The 18,394-nt window shown below is 44.2% G+C and overlaps 1 protein-coding gene across 2 annotated transcripts in view; it reads right to left on the bottom strand.

The window, feature by feature from the left end:
- The window catches only part of VPS13D (vacuolar protein sorting 13 homolog D), a 140,956-nt gene extending 122,871 nt beyond the window's left edge, over positions 1–18,085 (bottom strand). For both annotated transcript variants that reach the window (XM_055000952.1, XM_055000954.1), the window contains exons 1-13: positions 18,006–18,085; positions 12,035–12,208; positions 11,080–11,154; positions 10,510–10,700; positions 8,665–8,745; positions 7,587–7,703; positions 6,670–6,774; positions 5,567–5,737; positions 5,161–5,261; positions 4,066–4,234; positions 3,233–3,325; positions 1,738–1,972; positions 936–1,118 (exon numbers count right to left, since the gene is read on the bottom strand). In XM_055000952.1, coding sequence (XP_054856927.1) covers positions 936–1,118; positions 1,738–1,972; positions 3,233–3,325; positions 4,066–4,234; positions 5,161–5,261; positions 5,567–5,737; positions 6,670–6,774; positions 7,587–7,703; positions 8,665–8,745; positions 10,510–10,700; positions 11,080–11,154; positions 12,035–12,131 — 1,618 coding nt within the window. In that variant the 5' untranslated portion in view covers positions 12,132–12,208; positions 18,006–18,085. The remainder of the gene's footprint in view (positions 1–935; positions 1,119–1,737; positions 1,973–3,232; positions 3,326–4,065; positions 4,235–5,160; positions 5,262–5,566; positions 5,738–6,669; positions 6,775–7,586; positions 7,704–8,664; positions 8,746–10,509; positions 10,701–11,079; positions 11,155–12,034; positions 12,209–18,005) is intronic.
- Positions 18,086–18,394: the final 309 nt, after the last annotated feature.

Below are 18,394 nucleotides of genomic sequence, written 5' to 3'. Positions count from 1 at the left end.
CTCTTACATCATGACCTGCGTCACACTTTATGAGCTCCTGCATGGGTGGTGGACAGTCTTCAGTGGTACGGCCGGCGAGAGGACAGCCTAGCCCCCACCAAATGCCTGGTGGAACATCTCCGTCTTGCAAGCCCGGCAGAAAGATAACAAATCCCATCGGGCCCTAGTTTCCTCAGACAGAGTTCCACCAGGTCGGAGCCAGGACCGAAAAGGCCCTGGCTCTGGTAGAGGCCAGGCAGACCTCCCTGGGGCCAGGGACCATCAGCAACTGCTTATTAGCTGATCGAAGCGACCTCCGGGGAACATATGGGGAGAGGCGGTCCCGAAGGTATGCTGGGCCCAGTCCGCATAGGGCTTTATAGGTCAACTCCAGAACCTTGAACCAGACCCGGTACTCAACTAGTAACCAGTGCTGCTGACGGTGGATGAAGTTGAAGAATGCTAGATTTGTAAAAGGGTACTTCTAAAACGCAGCACATAGATAACGTGTCTGTTTCTAATGCACTATTTAGATAATTTTTCATCTTTGTCTTACCATAATCTAGTTTTACCTTTTTTATCTGCTAGATCTCCTAATTTCACCCTTGCTGTTGTGCGAGTTTTTCACTTGTATAGTGCCATGACCATATGAGTTAACATGTGGAACTCACTGCCACGGGATATGGCGTATGGAACTCACTGTCATAGGATATGAATTCAGGCTGCTTCCTGCCACTGCTTGGATGGCCTCACGAATTCTTATTTGGGGAGAAGGAGTGGCAAAGTTGCAGCTGGCACAAGAGACTCAAAATGAGCCTCATATTCCTTCCTAGCTAATCTGCATAACTCACGTTCCCACAAATTTCACCAATGCCCTCTAACAGTGCTGATGATTCAGTATGACCACCATGCGGTGGAAACAAAAGGAGAAGATGAAAAGAGGGGTCTTTCAGTACCTGAAAATTCCAGCTGCATGAAATCTCTTTCCTTAGCCTGCAGGCTCCGCTTTTCCGCATGCAGCAAGGTGACGGAGCCGCCCTGCAGCTGGAGATTTAACTTTGCAAAGACATGGTCCCTCTTTGTGAAAGGATGCTTGATGTTGGAGACGTCAGTGCCCAGGTCAAAAAATTCATCAGCACCTAAGTCGACAGGAAGAAACATAGTGGAGATTTTAAAACGTATGAGCTGGGCTTCATATTCAGATCTCCCAGAGGCTAGTCAGACCTTCTCTGAGCATTACACCACAGCAGTTCCTTAGTAAGAACGATAAACCCTGCAACACACATGCATCCCCCTTTCTAGCAATGATGCCTCAACAAAGCACATTCCTCTAGAGCAGGCGTCCCCAACGTTGTGCTACCGACACCTTTCCTGGGACCCTCAAAGTGTTTACAGGAAGTGGAAGGGGCCTGGGTGTGCTCTAGGCCAGCAGGGCTTCTGATTGGCCAGTGGAGATCCGAAGGGCTGTGCAGATTAAAATAATGTTGCTTCAGTGGCAGTTGCCACCACAGTATTGGTTTTATTCTCCCTCACTTCTTTCTCAGCATATTTTTAAAATCACCTCTCGTTTCCCCTGGACTTGGGCTTCCTCTGTGTGTGTGGCTCCACCTCCTGCAGCAGCCATTTTGTGTTTGGCTCCGCCTCCTGCAGCAGCCATTTTCAGGTTACGCCCACCACCCCATGCCAGAATTCCAAAGCTGCCCAGAGGCTTAAAAGAATGAGCACTCCAACTCTAAGAGGGTCAAAGTATATCCCTACCTGCAACATCCTCCGGTCTCCAGTGTTCTGGCGTCTCCGAGAGCAATTCTTTAAAAGTGTCTGCTTCTAATGCATCCTGCGAGTCGCTGTACCAGCCCCCCCAGCCAGGAAACCAAGACTGAAGGTACTGCAGCATTCCACTGCTGCTGCTGCTGCTGCTGCTGGAAGTGGTCGGGGTTTCCAGGCCAAGATCAGAAACTCCTCCCAAGGTATCACATAAGGGCTCCTTAACGCTCTGTTTCAAATAAGATGACACTTGTATAGAAACCAAAGAGATTCTTTGTAAGCACCGCTTATTACAAAGGCTCGTTTTCTTGTTCTGTTAACAGCAGCCGCTATGCTGATTCTATGTAACTGCAGCAAATGAGGTGGATGACACCTCAGGGGTTTTTTTTAGGTTGCAGGTATGATTTGGGGGCTGTAATAAAGCTTTATGGCTGCTCCGAAAGCATCTTGAGTATTACAGTGCAGAAATGAGATTACAAAAATGTTATAAAATGAATGTCCAACAATATGCAGAGGTATTTTTACATACTAATCAATCAACCCAAACCCTTTCCATTCTGATACTTAAGCAGCACTTCGAAAGACCCTGACTTGCAAATTTTATATATATATGTATATGTATATGTATATGTATATGTATCACTTACTGATGAAATCATTCTTGATTTTTAATACACAGTTTCGAATCTTAAAAAGTTTTAAAATGTTAAACTTAGTATACATTTGCAGTTACATAGGTTTGCCAGCTCCAACTTGAGAAATTCCTGGAGATCTGGGGGCTGAAACCTGGAGAAACCTGGAGAAAGTGGGGTTTGGGGAGGAAAGGGCCTCGGTATGGCATAATTCCATAGAGTCCACCCCCCAAAGTAGCCATTTTCTCCAGGTGAACTGATCTCTGTGGCCTGGAGACCGGTTGTAATGCCAGGAGATTTCCAGCCACTACCTGGAGGCTGGCAACCCTACAGTTACAGATTGTTAATACTGCTGTTGATTCTGGTATTGTAACTGACAAAAGTTAAATTCATCGTTTAAAATGAAAATCAGCAACTCCTGTTCTGTTGGATGGCAAGTTCACCACTGCTAGATACATATATACAGGCTGCTCATGTTCTTTGAAACATGTTAAAGCTGTCTACATCACCATCTTCTTTTGTTCCAGTTTAAAACTGTTAACATCTGCAAACCTGGGCTTCCTGTCAGGGCTAATATCTTTTTATTGTCCCCTTTTCCTATTTTTATTTTTAAAAAATAGATGGAGTAAGACAACTGCGGAAGTCATAACATCGCTCTCACCACTTTATGATGTTTAAAGAAATGAAGTTAGGGGCCAACAAAGTTGGTCCCTGATAAAGCTATTATCCTGCTGAGTCACTTTTACATTTTCGGTTCTAGTTAACCAGTATGATTTCTGCACACCTTTTCTTCGTCATCAGGATTTCCAAACACTTTGGAATGACAAAGTATCGCTTCTTTTAAAATGATCTCTCACCTCGGCCAGTTCATGGTACTGTGTATAAACTATCTCGCGCAAGATTTTCAACTCCTCAAAAGTTTGTTCATCCTCAATCCTGTCCATCTCTTCCTAGGGATGAAAAGAAATAAACACAGGAACTTTGGGGAGGCAAATTCAGCCCATTTCCCAAATAGGATTTCTGTAACTAAGCCTAAATGTTAACAAGACTCAAAAGACAGATCATGCCAATTCATCATGAATTAAGTAATATCTTTCATGCTAGTACCAACAACAAACTAATGCAGCTAAGGAATCACAAGAACTAGCCGCAACAGACCTCAAATCTTTTTAGGATTCAAAGGATGAAAACAGAAGTTTTCGCACTGTAACAGCTAGGCTTAAACTCAGAACAGGGCAGAACACTTTTAAGCAAACGCTTTCATCGACACCCTTCAGTGATTTGGGGGGGGCTGCAAATTGCTGCTTTTATACAAACAAGGCTATCGAGCTAAGATGATGCGGTCAGAAAAGAGGATTTAAAAACAACTGGATTTAAAACCAACAGAGCAGCAGATCGGAGCTATAAACAGCATGCAAAATGAGGAGGGGGTGTCAGGGATCATACTGCAACAAGAATATTTTGCTTGCAAAGATCTGGGAAAATCATATCTCATGCTGCATATTTTATCTGAACAAGTCAACTGATATGGACAAACTTGAATGGTAAGCAGCTTGTTTCCATCAGAAGAAAGTTCAGCAGATTTTTTTACAAATCCTAAGGTTCCAGGTGGAATCACACATGCCACAACCTCTTATGTCGTCTTAAGGCAATGGCGGGTGTTGCCCCGGCTTGTTTCGACTTTCCATACCTGCTCCTCAGCAGACAATGGCACTTCTTTTAACTTCCTGTAATACAGGTCAGTGTACAAGACAGCGTCTTGGGCCCGATGCAACGCAAATTCCCACGAAGAGCGTTCCCTCTGCTCTCTGATCTCCGCAATGTTCGCGTTCAGAGCAAAGAGCCACCATTCGCGGCAGCTGAAACATTGCAAAGATTCAAGTGGTTGAGCAGATAGTGCAAGGGATAAGGGTCAAGCCGAAAGAGGAGAAAAGGACACAACAATCATTTATTCTGCGGGCTCCGTTAAGGGCAGTGAAGTATTCTGTCTCCTTGCTAGTATCGGAATGATGCCTTTTTAAGCTACAAAACTTTCTCCCTTTTATTAACCAATTCTTTTTCCCAATGCTGTGAAGGATTTAAATTTCCCCTCTGACAGCAAGAGGGGCCAGTCCCACACAACAGGTGCTTGAGAATTGTTTTCCTCCACTGTAATGCTGAAGCAGCTGATCTGAGTCCTGTTTCAACCTCTGCTTGGGGGGAGAGATGCTCCACCTTCTAAATTTCACTTTAGGGGAAGTTTTCAGTTCATCAATCAAGCATACAGAAGGAAACCAAGATGGTTTGTCATACACGTGGATTTGTATGGATGTTTCACGAGCATGTGTCAACCATAAACTTATAGAAAAGCCAATTTGAACTTTTAACTCTATTTTTTAATTCATCACCTTTTATGTCTATGATAATAAGCTGTTTCTGTTCTGATGGATGTTTATGTGGAACAATGGTTCGATGTATTATGAAACCGTTTCCTACATCCCAAATCCAATTCCTGATGTAGCAGGGCCCCCACTTCATCAAACAAAAGCTTCTTAGGAAATCATTTGGGCAATATTAACATTTTTTTTAAAGAAAACTTCCTGACAGAGATAACCAGCACACATTTCATTGCAAGCACACCTGCCCAGAACTGTGATGCCAATACCTGAGCCACATTTTATAGAACCCACAGGGAAACATAAAACAAAACAGTAATTCGAACGCGCATCCCTACCAAACTTTGCTTTGGTCATACTTTTAAATCTAAACTTCTAAAAGGTACAGAGATTGCTGATCACGTCCATACTTTCCAGTTACCGCAACCTTGGGCTTCCATTTTCTAAATTTAAGCTGCCGCTCTTTTCGATCCAGTTCCTTCAAGAAGTCCATGATTTGCCGGTACTGGGTCTGTGCAAACAAAAACGACAGAGGATGGTGACGCAGACTGTTTTAAAAGCCTCGCTCGCAGCGACGCCAATTCAGCCATTTTAGAAAGAATCGCCTTGCACAAAGGAATAAACATAAACGTATTCAAAATGTTTAAACCTGAACCGAGCCCACTCATATCAGTGGATTTGTATGTGCCACTGAAGACTGGATGGGAAAGGTTTCATATAAATTAGTTTTTATCTTCACATGGTTGTAATCCGTATGACTCGCTGTATCTCATCTAGGAACGCAACAACGCAACTTCTTCCTTAGGCAGCTTTTACCTGAGAAAGTTTCAGTGGGATCGTCTCCATCTGAATGTCGAACTCAAGCCGCGGGGAATGTCGCGACCTCAGCGGCTCTTTCGAACAGTTTCTCTTGAGGAGGGCAGAGGTGCACACAGGCTCCAGGATGTAATTGTGCTCTCGACTTTCCATGCTCTTATCCATAGCTTCCTGGAAATCAGACAAATTCATTCTAGCAGACATTTTACAGATCTGCACAACAGTCGTTGGAAGAGTCGCTCCTGCTCAAGAAAATCTTTGCAACAACCCTGAGAGGTAGGTGAGGCTGAGAGGACGAGACTGGTCTGAGGTCACTCAGCAAGCTTGCGTGGCAGAGTGAGGATTCGAACCTGGGTCTCTCAGATCCTAGTCCGACACCTGACCCACTATACCAGGGGTGGCCAGACTTGCTTAATGTAAGAGCCACATAGAATAAATGTCAGATGTTTGAGAGCCACAAGACATGATGCATTGAAGTGACTTCAAATGAAGAGGCGGGTTTGGGGCAGTGTCCTGAAAGTGACATCAGAGTAAGGGGTGGGGTTTTGCTGCAGTATGCTGAAACTGACATCATCGGAAGGGGTGGCGCTTGGGAAGAGCCATCACCTGACCTTTGACTTGGAAGTGACATCACAGAAGTGATGTCACATCCTTGCTAGGCTTCACCCCCAAAGTCCCCAGGTATTTTCTGAGTCAGACCTAGCGACCTTAACATTTTTATTGAAAATATGAAAGACATGGAAAGAAGGAAGGAAAAAAGGAAAAAAGGGAAAGGGAGGGAAAGACATGGAAAGAAAGAAGGAAAGGGAAGGGAGGGAAAAAAATAAACTAAAATAAAATGTATGGCCACGGCGATACTCAGAGGCCTCTGGGAGCTGCACAATATGTCTAGAAGAGCCACGTATGGCTCCCGAGCCACAGTTCGGCTACCCCTGCACTATATCATTACTATGTTCATGCAAAACTCATTATACAAACCTACTTGCTTTCCCCTTGCCTCTTCGAAATTCATTTTAACATTAAAAAACTCTGCAAGCGCTCCCCCTGTATCTACTATGCAGCAGCATCTCTGACCCCCACCCTCAAGAAGCCGATCCTCGTACCTGCAGTTCCCCTGGTGGCAAGTCTCCCATTAAAGTGCAATTGGTATCCCAATAGATGCTGAAATCAGCAATATCCAGCTGTTTTTTTCTCATTAGATCCTCCACCTTAAAACAATACACACAAACACCTGGGTTTCAGCTACAATGGAATCATGGCCAACTGCAGAAATCAGCAAAACGTTACTCCATTTGAATATGATGATTCCTGACATTATCCCCAGCAACCCCCCCCCCCAAAATACACTCTTGATTTTTTTTCACGCTGCTTTTTCACATTAAAATAATTGCCAGTGCCATCCTAAGGAGAGTTATACCCTTCGAAGCCCACTGATTTCAATGGACTTAGAAGGGTGGAAATCTACTTAGGATGGTGCATTTAAATACTAATTGCCATCCCTAAACAAGAACATGACATTCTAGAGACGACTCAATGAAATGATGGAGCTGGAAGGGACAACAGTATCAAACACAGTTGCTTCACCCCACCTTAAGCCAGATAACTCATTTTCCCTCTGTCTGTTGGAATAACACTAACTAAACCAGATCACACTGTACCAACAAGCAAAGGGTTCATCTCAGGCTTACGATACAAGGTGCTTGAAGTCCAAACAGTGTGGGTCAGGTGAAGGAGTTTTTTGCCCCCTAAAAAATCTGTGACTTGGGGGGAAATGTTCTCAACTCCAGCCAACATCCTACCTCCCTGGAGGTCATCATCACACTCCAACCTGAAGGAACAGTTTAATTTTCAACTCAAACCTCTCCAATACTCCAATCTGGGCAATCTGCCAATATTTGAACCTCTTCTGTTGAATACCCTGTTTGGGCAATCTGCCAATATTTGGAAGAAAAAAATTCTGCCTCTGCCACTTGCACAAATCCCAGAACACATCACACCAACATTAGAAGCAAACACTCACCGGCTCATTCACGGCATTCTGTGCAGAGACATTTTTTATACAGATTCCAAATGCAAGCGGCTGCGATGGATTTTTGATGTCATCTTCAAACCTTAAGTGGACATCTTGAATTTTTAACTAGGGTGGGAGGGTGGAGAGAATGAAAAGTGTTACAGAAGAAGTAGGGAAAGGACTCCTTGGCCTCTCCACCCACCAGAGGTCCAAGGACCGTATGGGGATGGCACCAGGGCTCATTTCGAGGGGGAACGCGCAGGAACACAGTTCCGGCAGTTCCCCAAAGAGGTCACATGCCAGGTGGCCCCGCCCACCTGACTCTCGGCCATTTGGGGCCTGTTTTGTCCTGGATTGGGGCCGAAATGGCCTGGATCGGGCCTCTGACGGGTGGTGGATCACTCTCCTGCTCAGCAGCGGCCCAATCCTGACCATTTGGGGCTCCTGCTTGGCCATTTACAGCCCCTTTTTGCCATTTTGGGCCCAATTTCGCCCCTGAATGGCCAGGATTGGGTCCAAAACAGCCAGGACAGATGATGTCAGGGGCTGTGGCATATGCAAATCAATTATGCCAATGGCACATTTCCTGTGATGTCAAGGGGCATGGCATATGCTAACTGGTTATGCTAATGAGTTCCTCCAGCTCTTTTTCTACGAAATGACCCCTGGATGGCACCATCCCCCCACAAAGACCACCTTCTTTAGGGTAAGACAACCCTGATTCTCCAACCCTGGACCCCAGAGGGAACAGCCACAATGCGACACCGAGTGTAAAATTGGGTCCAGGATGTGCTACTCAATCAAGGATAAGTCTGCACTGCATCCTGAATTCCATCAGTCTCTTCAAAGTGGCAGGTAAAGAAACTTGTCCTCTGTGCCCTAAACATCATCTCCTCTCGCCGCCCAATCTTTGTTTTGGTGCTTAACAGCCAACCTAAGACAGATTTCCTGAGCTCTGGAATGCTTGATATTTTGGCTGGTCTCAACAAACAGGTGTTGCATGACGGTTTTTGGAATTCTGCTCTGGTTATACCTAACTAAATTGCTCACTAAACAAGGCAGGGTTCTGTCGACCCATCCAACTTACTTCGATGTTCTCTACGATGCTTGTAATGATAGAGGCAGTGACTGAATACCAGTAAGATTCTCCTACCTGCTCCCGTTCTTTCTGAAAAGAGACACACAGAAAGAATTTGGGGCCTTGTGGAACAAAGCACAAAACAAAGATTTACTGAGATGGGGGCGGGGGGGGGCAGGCAACATACTCCAGATGATTTGCAGTCTCTTAACAGCCAAACAGCCAGCTGTTCATTGTGGAAACACTTCGGGGAACAATACAGAAGCACGGCAGCCAAGCAGGACCAGCAGCATCCAGAAATTACCTACCCACCAAGATCCACAGAGGCTCTCTGCCTATGGCAAAGTGCACATCCAGAAAAAGTCATCCTTGGCCCACATGCTCAGCACAGAACGGTGGGTGGGTGGGAGGCAAGGTGCAAACGCTTCCCGAATCTTTTAGGCAGCAATGAAGGCTGATTCACATGTTAACACTTTTCCTACATGGGGATAGCTGTGGTGTATAGCAGACAGGCCGCATTCAGATGTTACAATAAAATTGGGTTTTTAAAAAAAACCTTGGATTGAGCAAAGATCTACCAGCTGTAACTAATCTTGATTTCTATCTAAGCTTCAGTTTTAACGGCTTCCTATTTCTATCCTGCTTCTCACCAGAGAAAATGTATAGCCTGCTCTGCTATCTCTGTAGGCAAGTAGTTGCGAACGATTCAAAAAACTGCGGTCTGTGAATTCCGAGATCATAACAAGCCACTATGAGTACGGACTGGTAAACAAAAGAGCTACAAACCCTTACGTTCGCAATCCTGATTTGGGGCAATCCAAGTCCCAGCTGGTTGGACTACCTGCACTGGGATGTCGCAGCTCAAAGAGGTCTGATCAAACCCTTCAGTAAACCATGATCTCTCTTGATATCTGAATGTGGCCAATGCATGATATTTATGTCATTTTAAAAAACTTGTATGATACCGCCCGTATCGGCATATCCATTTCACATGACACACACGCGCGTGCGTCTTATTAACCACATTCACATGTACTTTAATTTACTTTTTTGGTATTTAGCCCGCCCTCCTCGCAAGCGGGCCCAGGATGGGGTACAACATTCATAAAATATATAATTATATCAATACAATTAAAATCATAACTCAGATGGCCTATTGCACATTCCTGCCCTCAAATACAAAGAGGGAGACACCCGGACGGACGGGATGTCATTGGATAGAAGGTGATGGGAGGCTCAACGATGGTCCTAATACTGGCCTCAACCATATGCCTGGAGGAACATCTCTGTCTTGCACGCCTGCTAAAATGATACCAGATCTTGGCGAGCCCGAGAGTCTTCAGACAGAGAGTTCCACCAGGTTGGGGCCAGGACCGAAAAGGCCCTGGCCTTGGTTGAGGCCAAACGAGCCTCCCTGGGGCCAGAGATCACCAGCAAGTTCTTATCTGCTGAACAAAGCGCTCTCCGGGGTACATACGGGGAGAGACGGTCCCTCAGGTATGCTGGTCCCAGTCCGTTCAGGGCAAATCACAATTTCCCATGTCATTTTATTGCATGAATAAATGCATGCTTCAGGAACAATAGTTTTCATTGATAAAAGGCACAGGTATTTCTTCCCCTTTTCCATTTCATCCTAAACTATAACCAGATGATTCATAGGTTATAGCACTTGATTTTTTTTTAACACAGTAGCACACAACCCAAGTGATTCCTACTTTCTTTACGGCGGGGATCAATACTAATTGAGTGGTCTAGATATGTTCAGATAAATTTAAGGTTGAAAATGCAAGCCGTTTCCCAAACTGCTGGAATAACTCGAGCTTCTCATTTATTTAGTCCTTCCAAATGACTCACTTTCCATTTCTCTTCCAGTGCTAATAAGACTGCTTTCTTGGTTTCTCTTTCAAACAGCCTCTCTCTTTCTTCATCAAAATCTTCTTTCTTCTCCGGCGATCCGATCAGATGTAATTTTGACACCGATATCACCCATGGGTCCACGTGCGGGCGATAAAACGGTATCTGCAGCGTTACCTTGCCAATGAAGCCTACAAATCGCCAAAGAGAAAACAATGTCGGCAGTCATGCCTCTAGAAGCTTCCTACACTTCGGCGGAGGGAGGGAGAAGCTCCATATGTTCACCCCTTTGCACAGAAGAAGCTTTTGCCTGGGTTAAGGGGCTTCATTTATGCTGCAAACCTCAAAGTCACAAGCAAAGGATTTATATTCCAAACATGCAGGACTGGACAAACATGCTTCATCAAGCCAATGAGATTGAAGATTTCAAGACAGCCTCAATCCAACAGCTCAGTAAAAACTACCTGATGGAAATATAGACTAGTACAGGTAAGGCACGGGCAGCTGAAGTAGCACTAACAGCTGCAGAAGGCACCTCCCCTGGCTTAAAACACAATTCCAAACACGTACCAGCTTTGACCTCAAACGGCAGCAATTCCTTCAAGGCATCTTTCTTTAGTGGTAAATTTTCCAACTCCACCGCACCTGCCGAGACAAGGCAAGAGAGATTATTACTAATCCTAGATTCCTAGAGGATTTTGTCACTGAGGTGTCCTTCTGGAAGATGCCGCCTCAGGACCTTTTCCAGATGGGAGGAGTCACCTTTCATCCCAATCAGGAGCCACTTTTAGTTCTCAATATGCATCTTTCTCTCTCTTTCCCTTTCCCTCTTCTGACGTTCGTGGGGAATATCTACACTATAGGCATGTTGTTTGTTTAACAGACATCCTAAGGAACTCCTAGAATTTTATGTTGGGGTAGATTGCCCATGGTGCATGATTTTCATTTGGCAAACCAATGACAATTTAGTTACTGCACAGCCAGCCAGTGTAATTTTTTTTACATTAAACAAGTACATTGTGGAACCACTAATACGACCCACCTTATCTCCACATGCAACTATAGCTCAAAGTTAATTAATTAAGCAAAAAGACAAACCTCATGCATGCCACCAGACATCCATACAAAAGCCAAGAGTCCATCTAAAAGCAACTGATCTCAGAGGTACCAAATCAAATCTTATTTTGAAGCTATATTTGCATCCCATCCTTCTTCCATGAAGTTTTAGCTGCCGAAACTTGTGTTAAGTCCAAGAACCACAAAGCGTGCTTCATGGAGTGTGTGGATTTGAACTGAGTTTTCCTACACATAAACCAAACATTCTAGCCACTGAACCTCAGATAAAACATAACCTCACTAACCCGCAATCGCATATGGGGCTTTATCGCCTACTGAACCAATCCACTGCAAATTGACACCCAGCTAGACAGAGTAATAAACAGAAAGAGAAGCAAAAGATGAAGGGATAATGTTCGTGGGCTTGAAGAAAAACTTTACCAATCTTATCGCACCTCTTAGACCTTACCTTTTAGAAGAGCTACGGAGAGCTGGTCCGTGTTCAAGTTACTGACATATTTGCCCAGATAGTTGTTGAGGATCCAGGCTACCAATCCCTCCAACATGACTACTTCCTAGGAGAGGGTGGCTAGGACTTTTGTTGTCATTCCTGGTTGATCTCCTCCATCGTTCAACGTATGACCTGTAAACAAGGAAGAAGAGAATAACTGATCAAAAAAGAAATGCAGCGTACCCATACCATGGCCTAGACAGAAGTTTTGCTTTCATGGTTAAAAGACCACTTCTTCAGATGCATGAAGTTGATACTATCAGACTACAACTAGGGGGACCTGGAGTTCAAATCCCTGCTTAGTGTGAAATCCACTGGATGACCATACAACAGCCTGTGGTGACCTCTTAATCTACCTCACTTGATTGTTGTGGGAAGATCCATGTATACTACCCTACTGGCTTCCATGGAGATAGATCAAGATGGGTAACCGTGTTAGTCTGTAGCAGTAGAAAAGAGCAAGAGTCCAGTAGCACCTATAAAAGCAACAAAATTTGTGGTAGGGTATGAGCTTTTGTGAGTCACAGCTCACTTCTTCAGATGGCTTAGATGAACGGCAAGATGCAATGTGACAGAGATGTAGGTTGGGTGGGTGAGATTGAGGTCCTCTCCACAAAAGCTTCTACCACCACCGATCAATTTTTTTTAAAAAGGTGCCTCAAGCCTATATGCACTACACAGTGTTTTTTTAGTTGCGTAAGGAATAATAACCTATGGGATATACTTGCTGCTGGTCATGAAGAGGGGGCACGTGGGAAAAGGAGCAGCAAATCACAGAAATGAGACAGGGCTGGCTGCTTCTGTTTCTTTCCACAATTGATACCAACACCATGCGATCACACCCTTGTATTTCAATCTACCCCCTTAGTTCTGTGTTAACTCACCTAAATTAAGAGGCCATAGATGAGATACTGGTATCTATACATGGATTCCATAAAGCCTTTGATGTTCTTTACAAAACAGTTGAATGGGGAGGGGATTTCACCCTCAAGCTGTTTTTCCTAAAGAAGTTATCCTAGGCATACCTATTAAATGCAGTAGGTAAAAAGACAGGCAACTGTCTTTTTTCCTTTACTGGAACTAACAGCCACTCGGTGGGGAGGATTTCTAATCAGGAGACAGCACCAGGGGGTGTTAAACCCGAATGCTCCAGCACTGCAACACCAATTCAAATTCTCCTTCCCACAATTGTCTTTTGAGACGCCTGGAGATCTGATCAGAGATTTCAAGTATTTGATTAGCTGCGCCCTTGGACTCTGTCTTTTGACCCTGAGCACACAGACAAAGGAAAGAAACCTGCCCTTTTAACCAAGATGGTTAAAGGATGCAGAGAAGTAACTAAACTCTAGACTATTTTCTAAACTAGCACTCCTTCCAAGTAAGGTTAGGTTTTTTCCACTAAACAACGAGAAGGATGTGTGTGAGAGAGAGAAGGCGGCAAACACCTATTAATGGATCAAGGCCAGGCTGTGAGAAAGGACTCCCCCATCAGCTCTAGCTTCTCAACACCTGCCTGCCCTTGGAGATGGCATGGTAGGCAGGGCTCTGCCTTGCCCACAGACTTTGGCACTGTTTCCATGATGGTTATGATTCATTACATACCATTTGCCAAGAACCGGTCTTTTATTTTTATTTTTTAATTAGAGGGCTGTTAAAAAGAACTGCGTATACTGATAGTACAACAATACATAATGGCAGGATTCAAAGAGCTACTTTAAGTGCGCCCATGGACTTTGCCATGCCCAGCAGGGTTTGGGATTGTTTTCCTGTGAATGGCAGACTCCTGTCCTGCATCCTAAACCGCTTATGGGGCTCCCCTTAGTTTCAAAAGAGAAACGTCTCAAAGAGCAGCCCTCCCACAGTGAACATGTCCAAATCTCCTTTGGTCATATAGATCTCCTCGTGCAGTTATTAAAACCAAGTCAAAATTTATCTGCACGTGCCTGTTTTAGGTAGATAACTGCGGAAGGCAATGGCAAATCACCCCATAACAAAAGTCTGCCAAGAAAACACCGTGATGCGACGTTCCCCTGTGGGTCAGTAATGACTCGGTGCTTGCACAGGGGACTTTACCTTTTACTTTTCTGCTTTAGGGAACTGGCTGTGCTTTGTGTGCACAAGATCCCAGGTTGAATCCTCAGATCTTGGGTTAAATAATCTTAGAGAGTTTGTGTTAGGAAAGGCCTTTCCTCAGCTAAAATCCCAGAGAACCACTGCTTGCCAGGCCGGACGATACTGAGACAGATTGGCCAACGATAAGGCAGTTTCACACGGACTGCATTTCACAGATACCATTATCTTAGTACATCCTTGCAAAAGCCCAACCCACCATTATCATCTCCTTATTGCAGATGAGCAGCGGGGAAAGCCACACCAGTTAAGATCACACCCATTCTAAGATTATGCCCAAACAAGTTCATGGCTGCGATGAGATAGAAAGGGAACATTTGAAAACATTTAGTGATATCTGAAAGGCCTCCGCCGCGCCACTATCTTCATATGCAATTATGGGCATAATATTAAACGACTCAACAATATTGCAAGGATTCCAAGATGGCACATCAGCAGTGCTTTGAATTTTTTTTTTAAAAAAATGGCTAAATATTATTTCCTCATCCAAATTCTAGGAGCAATACCTAAAAGGCAGCAGCATTAGCCCACTGCATCTGGAGAGAGTCCCACCCCAGACGATAGCCCTCCAATCTCCCGCCACCACCTCGTAGTAGCTGGCAGCTTTCAAAATCTGGGCAACCTTTGATCTATCCAATGATAAGGGCCCCACACTCTTGGAAGCGCTCCGTAGTTAAAATAAACTAGCCAACTCAGATGACTTTCCTTAAGGAGCACTAGTAGCTAGCTGCTAAAGACCTGGTGGATCCCCGGCATATGGGGATAACGGCAATCTCTCTCTCAAGCAAGCCTTTATTGGCATATATAAAAATATAAGATTTTAAATACAGAAATGAGTACATACAGAATGAGATTAAAATTACAGATAGGAACAGGGCAGCAGTACAGCAAAATCAGTATAGAATATTACTTGTCAGGGCGTATAGCCATGGCACTGTAGAGAAACTTTGCTACTATTTCAGTTATTTCCCCATCTGGGTTGTCAAGCAGAAACTGAACCTTAAAATCATCAGAAAACTCTGAAAGTTGGACTAATATAGGATGTAGAAGATCCCAGCGTGGCGCCAGATAAAAAGAGCACTGGAGAAGAACATGGGAGACAGTTTCAACACAGTCCATCAAACAAGGACAACACCTGCTAGAATAAGGAATCCCATGAAATCTACCAGATAAAATGGCTGTAGGAAGAACATTAAATCTGGCCAGAGAAAAGGCTCTACATAAATTGGGAGCCAGGAGTTGGTAAAGGTATACTGATGGAAGACTTACATTAGGGACAATCCCCAAGTTTAGGGGAGAACAAGTTCTATTAGCAGAACTATAGAGAGTTTGTAACTATAATCCCCAAAGACTGGATTTTATTTTTGAGAAGGCCTAATTCTAAAAGAATAGGAGCAATCGTCTTCTATTCTTTTAGAATTAGACAGATGTTTTATGCTGTTATAGCTGACCATCTGGATCTGAGGCTTTTTAAAGACTAATTTTTGAACATCACTTCCCCTCGTGCTGTTTTAAATCATTCACCTTTTGATGTTGTTCAGTCTGCCACTTAATTTGATTTTCTCATTTCACCGATATTGCATCAGATCTTTTATGCTTTTTATTCAGCGTCACGTGCAGCAGGTTTGGAGAAGTGATTCGTTAGTAGTCAGTGCAATCCTAAGCAGAGTTACTCCAGTCTAAGCCCATTAATTTCAATGGTATTAGACTGCATTAACTTTTTTGAGGATTGTACTGTACATTAACTAACAACCTGCCTCGCACCGCAATTCTAAGAAGAGTTACTGCAATCTAAGCCCATCAAAATGAATGGACTTAGACTGGAGTAACTCTGTTTAGGATTGCACTGTTGGTGTAGTAAGGAATAAAGCAAGAGCATGTCTGTAAACAGCTTTAAACGTTGGCTCTGTCCACAGAAGCAGCCTGGCAAAAACCGTCTCAGCAGAAACTAACAAACAGGAGTCTTGAGTCACCTTCAGGAGTAGCAAATTTTATTCTAGCATTGATTTTTGCGGACTAGAGCTGTTTCCTCCACAATTTTTTTTAAAACATTCCACAAAACTACGTTTATTTGATTACTTGAAAGCACTATAGAAAAGCTTATGATTATTATTTTTAAAAAATAACAGAAACATTATCTCCCCACATAAGGAAAGGAGAATCACATAATTATATTATTAGTAATGACAATAACGAGAACGAGAAATAACCAAACAAGAGCCTTGATCTTGAAAGGAAGAATCCTATTTTACTATTAATAATGATGATGTTATCAATTTCCCAAAGAAGACCTTGAGAAGAGAGTTAGTTAATATTAATGTATTAATATTAATGATGTTGATGATGCATCATGCAGAAAAGAGTTGCTTATTAATCAATTATTTATTATTAACAACATATTTTTTATTTCCCCAAATATGACCTTGAGGAAAGTTGCTGATTATTAGTAACGTTGATGATGTATCTATTTCTCTTCACAACACCTTTGGAAGTGAGTCAGTTAATATTAATTTATTACAATTCATGATTTGATAGATGACTGAAACAAATAACTGACTGATTTATTAATGATAGAGGATGATATATCATGCATAAAAGACAGAGTCGCATCTTATTATTTATCAACAACATTGTTTCTAGGAGAGAGTTACCAATTGTTAATACTGAAGCGAGTCAGTTAATATAATAATAATAACTGCACTTATATACCACTCTTCTAGACAGATTAGTGCCCCACTCAGTGCAGTTAACAAAGTCAGTGTTACTATCCCCACAATACAGCTGGGGCTGAGAGGAGAGGCTGACCCAAGGCCACCTGCAAAGCTCATGGCAGTAGTGGGATTCAAACCAGCAGTGTGCTGATTGGTCACTCAACCACTTAATTACTATGCTTCAGCAACTCCTATAATAATAATTGTGCTTATATACTGCTATTCTAGACAGATTAGTGCCCCACTCAGAGCAGCGAACAAAGTCAGTGTTATTACCCCCACAATACAACTGGAGAGCTGGAGTGAGAGGAGTGGCTTACCCAAGGTCACCTGCTGAGCTCATGGCAGTAGTGGGATTTGATCCCAACCACTATGCTACAGCAGTTCTCACAGTGTATTATTATCCCCACAATCCAGCTGGGGCTGAGAGGAGAGGCTTACCCAAGCCCACCTGCTGAACTCATAGCAGTAGTGGGATTCGAACCAACAGAGTGCTGGTTCGCAGCCCAACCATTTAACCACTGTGCTACAGCAGCTCTTATTCTGATCGATGACTGCAACAAATACACTGACTGGTTATTAATGACACTGACGATGATACATCATGTGTAAAAAGTCACTTACTATTATTTATCACTAACAACAACACGGTTTCCAGTTCCCCAAATAAGACCTTGAGGAGAGAGTCACTAATTATTAACAACATTATTAACAGTATTAGTAATAGTACTAATAACGTTTGTTAATAGTCATTGTTATTAATATTGATGATGGATCTCTGTTTTCCCACAGAAGACCTTGCCGGGAGGAGAGAGTCACCTCCTGTTAGAGAATAAGAATGTTTCTGTTCTGTAGAGCCAGAGGGAGGGTCAACAACAGGGCACAGAGGGGGCGCAGCCAGGCCAAACCAAAGGCCCAGCCAGTCTTCCTTTGGACCCCCCCCCCCCAGAATGGGGGTCCCCTTCGTCCCCACTCACCCACCCACCCACAGGGATACCTCAGGACCTCCACGGGGGAGTGAAAAGAAGACCACTCCCAGCCCCCTCCCCACACGTAGCCGTTGCCACCCTCCCGCCCGAGAGGGGTACCTGCCCGAGGGGAGGGGCTGCGCCTGGGAGTCCTCACCGGCGTCCGCCTCGCTCGACCTGGGCCTGCTCGCCCAGCGAAGTAGGGCAAGGCGGCGGGACGAGCGCAGAGCGATCGATCGGCTCGCCTAGTCCAGCGCTGGGCCGTCTGAGGGACCGGGGACCATGGAGACAGAGGCTAGAGCGACGCACATGCGACTTGCTCCCCCCTCCCCGCTTCATAGAGCCACCGAAGGATGAAGGAGGGGGAGTCAAAGGGCACCGGAAGTGCCTCTTAGGACTTCTTTGACGCTCTTTTTTTCCCCTGCCTCTATGACCAGCTAAGACTTCCGCTGTGAAAGGGAAGGGAGGGGCTTTAGGCTTTGGACTTTCAATGCCAAACGGAGGGGATG

This window comes from Eublepharis macularius, chromosome 17 (assembly GCF_028583425.1).
Source record: "Eublepharis macularius isolate TG4126 chromosome 17, MPM_Emac_v1.0, whole genome shotgun sequence".
NCBI classification, from domain to species: domain Eukaryota; kingdom Metazoa; phylum Chordata; class Lepidosauria; order Squamata; family Eublepharidae; genus Eublepharis; species Eublepharis macularius.
The sequence above is the reverse complement of the archived record's forward strand: the minus strand, read 5'-3'. Positions and strand labels throughout refer to the sequence as shown.